We start from the raw sequence: 6000 nt of genomic DNA on the forward strand, positions 1-6000 counted from the left end.
ACTATATTGCTGAGGATAGCCCTCCTCTGCCTCCCACATGCCAGGATTACACGCAGGTGTGTGCCAGCATTCCGGGCTTCTGCGGATCTAAGGATGGAAGCCAGGGCTTTGTGCGTGCTGAGCAGACACTGCCGCATCTGAGCTTACTCACCGTGGCTGCCTGTGAATCCTAGCCTGGCACCTGGCCCACAGGACTCCTCTCACCACCCTCTATCCAAGACCAGACATGTCAGCAGCCATCAAGAGCACAGTCTCGCCGGCCACATGTCAGAAGGAACTGGAGCAAGACTGAACAGCAGGGCTGGGATGTGTGCTGCCCGACAGAATCCTGGAGCCTCCACTGGCCCATCTATATAAAGGCAATCGTCAGTCAGTAAGGGTTTGTCTCTGGGACCTATGACTCACAGCTGGAACCCCCGGGCGGGGGTCTTGGCTAGCAGTGCCAACCTGTGCAGTGGGAGATGCGATCTTGCCTTTCTGTCCTGCCTGAAGCAGGACCTCAAGGGCTCAGGACACCCACTCTCCCAGCTCCTCCCAGTTCCTCCAATAGTGAACACACAGACATCCTGTCTGCTCATTGGCTCAAAATCCTAACAGTTCCTCACAAGACACAAGGATCTCACTTTCAGATGTTTTCTTCACTATTTACATCTCCCCCGATTACTGAGAAAATCCTTGGAGAGTGTCCAGGCACACCCCGTCATCTCCGTTATACAAATGAAAAAACAAACAAAACAAAACAAAAGCAAGAGCATCTCAAAGAGGCCCAGCCACTTGACCAGGACCACACAGCGAAGGTAGAATCAAAACTCCAAATCTTTGAGCTCCAGTCCTCTGAGATAGCACATGGCCCATGGGTATTGGTTAGTGGTCACAGGGACCTTAGACCACTGGGTCAACGTCAAACCCAGCTAACCTGGCTGCTCTACAGCTAAAGCCATATTTCTGGGTCCTGAAAACCCCAATGGATGACCCCCAGACACCTTGACTAGATAGAAGGAACCCCATGTCAGACTGTAGCCACCACACATATCTCCCCAGTTGCTCCCCAGTGATCACAACCGACACTCAGAACCACCTACATGATGCTACCCACCAACCCCATGCCTGTTCCCAGGCCTCTGTCTGCATAGTTCAAGTGACCCCAAGCTCTCCGCCTTCCCTGGAGAGGTGCTTTCTGTCTTATCAGTGGCAGAGGCTGGATGCTCTGCTACCTCTCTAACTTAGGACCTAGAGCAGGGATACTCAAGACAGGAGATATGCAGTTACCCAAAGGTCTTTCCTGGTTGACAGTTTGCCCACAGCCTGCCACCCCTAACTCACACACACAAATTGGGAGGTGAGCCTGACCAGACCCGGTTGGAGTCCAGAGAGAGCCAGCTGGAGACCAGGGCATTCCCCAGACTCATAAGGTCAGTCTGCAGTGCACACACTGGGCATTTGGAGTCATTTTCCTTCTAACCCAGTTTCTGCACCTCAGCTGTAAAGTGGTTTAGAGAAACAGGAAACACTCGGGAGACTGCTTCTCCCTTAGTCCCAGCCCTGGCTGCCTGGAGCAGGTCCCCTTCCTGCTCTGGCTAGAGTAGGCCCCTGGCACTGTGACAAAATAACACCTACAGTGAGAAGCTGCGCTGTACTGTAGGTGCACAGTCCACACTCCCAGGGATTTCACTGTATCTCCGCGAGGGCAGAGAGGGAAGCAGTCCTGCAGCGCAGGGTGGTTACCGCCCGAATGCATGCAGCAAGAATCAGCATGGTTCCCTTCCTCCTTGCCCAACTCTCTCCAGCCTAGAATGTTCTTACTGAAGCTCCTTACTCAGCTGGCTCCATCATCTCTCAGCTCCTGGCCTCCATGAGTCCTCCGGCCCACCTCCACAGAACTCACCCTATCACCAGCTACAGCACGCTTTATTGTGACTATTGCTAAACTCTGGTGTCACAGAGGTTCTCCCTAGTTCAGTCAGACTCCAAAATTTGCTCTAAGCAAACAGTGAGTGAATGAGTGAATGAATGAATGAATGAATGATTGGATTCAAGGTCAGGAGGAAGACCCCAGCCTGCTCCCACAGAATCCACAAAAGAATGTGACAGATGCACAAGGAACCGTGTTCTCCTTCCTGAGAGCAGCAGGAGATCTCAGCCACCACATCTGAAGTTTCCTACAGTGCCAGATGCTCTAGCTACATGCATACTTCATGGTTAAGGATGATCTGTGTGTACTTGTTCAGTTCTTAAGACAAGAAAGCTCAGGTCCAAACATGGTAAGTAATGTGCCCACGATCACACAGCCAGGAAGCTACAGATCCACCAGAGGCCCGGAGCTTGTGCACAAAGCCCCAACCGAATGGCTGGCAGAAACTGAGGCTCAGTCTGGCCCTGGAACTGGAACTCAACTGGGTCCTGGGTGGTTTCAGACAGAGTTTGGGGCTCTGTCTCACCACTTCCCAGGAGCACAGGAAAGGGGCCAGGATCTGGGCAGGAAGAAACCAAACCAAGAACTGTGAGTTGTCCTGGAGGAAGGTGCTCTGGTCCAGGCCTGGAGTAGCTGCTCAGGTTGGGAATTCAGGAAGCCACCAGGAGCATCCCAGGAAGCTGTCTCCATCCCCACCCCCTCCACTCGACCCACTGACTTCAGAAGACTCCACCCACTAAGCAAACCCCACCTCCCAAATGTCAACACTGAGTATGGCCTTTGTGAAGACGTGTACTCCCATTTAACTGAAAAGGAATAGAAGGCGCAGGCTACAAACAGGTGGTATAGGATCCTTTGTCACATAGACCTGTGTCCTCGGGTGTGCAGGAGTTTACTGATAGAGGATAGAGGACCCAAAGGAAAGCAAGAGTGACGTCCCAACACCAGAAGGAAGAAGACCTCCTCCCCAGACAGTAGAAGTAAGAGGCAGTTAAGTGCCATAGGGCAGACATGTCATTAGAGTGCTCTCAATTCCGTGGCTCCTGGCCAGGGCACTCCGGGTGTTGTGCCAGGGCCATCAACCGTCAAGTGCAGACAATACTGCAGCCTCTTCCAGCAGTGGCAGTGCAGCCAGTGAAGATTCCAGCTTCCCATGCCAAGGTCATGAAGCCAGGGCAGGACTGTCCCCATAGCTGCCACCAGGTCAAAGAAGAGGCAGCCTGAGCAATGACTGCCCAGTCACAGTCGATTGCTTCTCCCAGAGAGCTCTCCAGTCCCGTCCCCCCCCACCCCCCCCCACACACACAGAGCGAATACCCCTAACCAGCAGGGCAGTTTCCCTCTTCCCATAGGGAGCACGGGCCAAGTCTACCCAAGCCACTCTCAAGGGGACAGAAGACAATATCCTGGGATTGAGGAAGTGGCCTCTGAACCAGTTCTCCCACGACATCATCCTCCCAGGCTGTGGGACCGTTAGACTGGGCGGAAGTGGACTCAAGCCAAGGGGATGTTCCCAGATGTCACGCTTTCAAATTGGATCCGCCCCAAAAGGCAGGCGAGGACAGGCCTGCCGGGGAAAGCCCTGGGTAAGGACTTAGGATGGTGTTCTGCCTCTCCTTGCCAGGGAATAGCCACGGTTTCCCTGGCAGCCTGACACACGAACATTGGTTCCAGAACAGAGAGCCAGGAAGACCTGCTGACCTGGGGGCGGGGTCCTGGGCAGCTTAAAGCGGAGGTTGACTATCTCCTCTCACCCATCGGAGCATCCTCTGAAACAGTTTTACCGCGGGTGGGAAAGTGCATATCGGGGTCCTCTAATCGGTATCTTATCCATAATCCCTCTCACGAGAAGAGTGAGAAAAGAAGGTGGGGCACTCCCTGCTTGGTCAGCGTTAAATTGGCCGCCTGTGGTCTCAGGCCCAGGGACTCTTGAGCCCGGATGGCCTGTCCTCCCCGCCCCTGCGACTCCCCCCTTTCCCCTAGGTCCCCACCTTAAGATAGTCGTTCTCGGAACGCAGCTCTTCCAGCTCCCGCACCAAGCCTCCGGGCCCACAGTCCAGCATCTCCTCGGTGAGGTCGGAGAAGGCTAACGAGGCGCTGAGTGGCAAGCGGCTGCTGCCCACCGACGATGCGGCCACCGACGGCTCATCCGGGGAGGCGGGCGGCCGCGGAGGCTGCTGCCCCGACGGCGCTGGCTGGGGCGGCTGCCCCGTACGGGTCCCCGCCGGGCCGCCCGCCGCAGACTCGGCGTCGCTGCTCAGCGCCAGCTCCAGGCCCAGCAGGCGCGCCTCCTCCGACGCGCAGTCCGACACCTCGGAGCTGCTGTCCGTGAGGCTGGGCGGCGGCGGTGGCGGGCGGGGCCCGGTACCCGGACGAGGGCGGCCCTTGGCGCGGACCCCCGTGCGCACCCCGGCCACCCGCGGCCCCGCGCCTCGGGCGCCAGGAGCCACCGCGCGTCCCTTCTTGTCGGGCCTCGCCGAGGACGCGGCGCCACAGGCTGTAGCGGCCCCCGGGCCTGTGCTGCGGCGGCCTTTGGCTAGAGACCAGCCGGCCACGTCCTTGGGCCGGGCTGGCGATGGCGCGCGGTGGCTCTTCTTCCTCTCCGCGGTGGGCGCGGGCACAGGCGGGGGGCCGTAGCCCCGCGCCGCTGACTCTCCCGCTGGCGCCTCCATCGCGGCCTCCCCGGGTCTCAGCGAGCGGCGCGCATGGCCCGGGAGCGGCCGGCCTGGGTGTCTCTGCGGCGAGTCTCGGATGCGCTCCCGCCGCTCAGGCCGCGACTGCACTCCGATCTCCTGCGTCCGGGGGCTGCGCTCGGGCCCTGCCCCGCGCCGCGCGGCCTCTCCGCTACTCGGTGCTCTCAGCGCGCGGCCCGATCTCCTCCAGGCGCCGCGACTCCGACTCCGGCTCCGCCCGGCGCCCGCCCCCTCCGCCTCGCCGCGCCCCCGGAGCGCGCCCGGACCCCGACTGCAGCCTGTTCGCCGATCGCCGCCTCGGACTCCTAGTCCGGCTGAGGCCAGGGCCCCGGCTCCGCCCGGCGCGGCCCGCCCCCCACGCAGCCCCGCCAGCTCCCCGCCCCGCCGCCTGGGCTCGGGGGCGCGCGGCTCGGCGAACAAAAGGCGGACGCGGCGGGAGCAGCGGGGAGGGACGCGAGCGGGGAGCGAGGGAGAAATCCGCGAGGCAACAGCGACCCCCTCGAGGGTCAGGCGGGCCCGGGCAGCCGCGGCCTCGGCTCGCTCCCGCCGCTCCGGGCCACCGGCCGCTCCGCTGCGGGCTGGAGGATCACACCCGGCCGAGGAGCCTGGAAGCCCGGCGACGCCGTGGGGGCCTCGTGGACGGCAGGAGAGAATATTCCCCGGCAGAGGCCCCGCGGACCTCAAAGGGCCGGAGCCAGCATCCATGCACACCCAGCACCGCGCCGCGCGCCCCTTGTGGGTGCTGAGCCTGCGCGAACTCCGCCCCCTTTAGCTGGGCATGACAAACGACCCCATCCTATAGAACCGTAAACTGAACAGGACCTGGCAGGCGGTCCGCTCTTGGTCTACGAAGGAAGCAGGATGGAGCCCCCGGGTGTGCTGGATTCCTCCTGCCTCGTCTGTCTGTCCGCTGCCATAGGGACCGTGGAGCCCCGCGTGCATCCTGGGCTTTGTACAACCTAGTCTCCTACGAACCTGGTCTTTGCGATTAACTTCAGGCTGTGCCTTGAGGATGCCAGACCATTAGATGCCTGGGTGGAAGGTTCTGGGCCGGTTGGGGGCTGGCATTGGCTGAAGACTGTGACCCTGAATACCAACAGGGTCAGGTCATCTCCACCCCAGCCTCCAAGGCCTCAGTCCTGGTGGGCGTGGTTTCTTTCCTCGACCTACTCAGGCTAACAGAGTTGATGTCTCAGGGTCCCTCACACCTTCTCACCTATGCCCTCTCCTCACTGTGCCGAAACCATAGTAAGTTCTTTGGCCCTGGGAAGGCGCACATCCTCATGGTGACTGCCCAATCTCTTGCCACCCAAAAGGGTAGCTCTTACACACACACACACACACACACAGCGGCATCTTTTTCGTCCTTTAGACCCTTCTGGGTCTTTCTCTCCC

The 6000-nt window shown here is 59.9% G+C and overlaps 1 protein-coding gene across 1 annotated transcript in view; it reads right to left on the bottom strand.

The window, feature by feature from the left end:
- Soga1 (suppressor of glucose, autophagy associated 1) overlaps positions 1-4920 on the bottom strand; it is a 68469-nt gene extending 63549 nt beyond the window's left edge. The window contains exon 1 of the mRNA XM_052184118.1: positions 3904-4920. Within this exon, the coding sequence (XP_052040078.1) occupies positions 3904-4584 (681 nt within the window). The 5' untranslated portion in view covers positions 4585-4920. The remainder of the gene's footprint in view (positions 1-3903) is intronic.
- Positions 4921-6000: the final 1080 nt, after the last annotated feature.

The sequence above is a fragment of the Apodemus sylvaticus genome, chromosome 5 (assembly GCF_947179515.1).
Source record: "Apodemus sylvaticus chromosome 5, mApoSyl1.1, whole genome shotgun sequence".
Lineage (NCBI taxonomy): Eukaryota > Metazoa > Chordata > Mammalia > Rodentia > Muridae > Apodemus > Apodemus sylvaticus.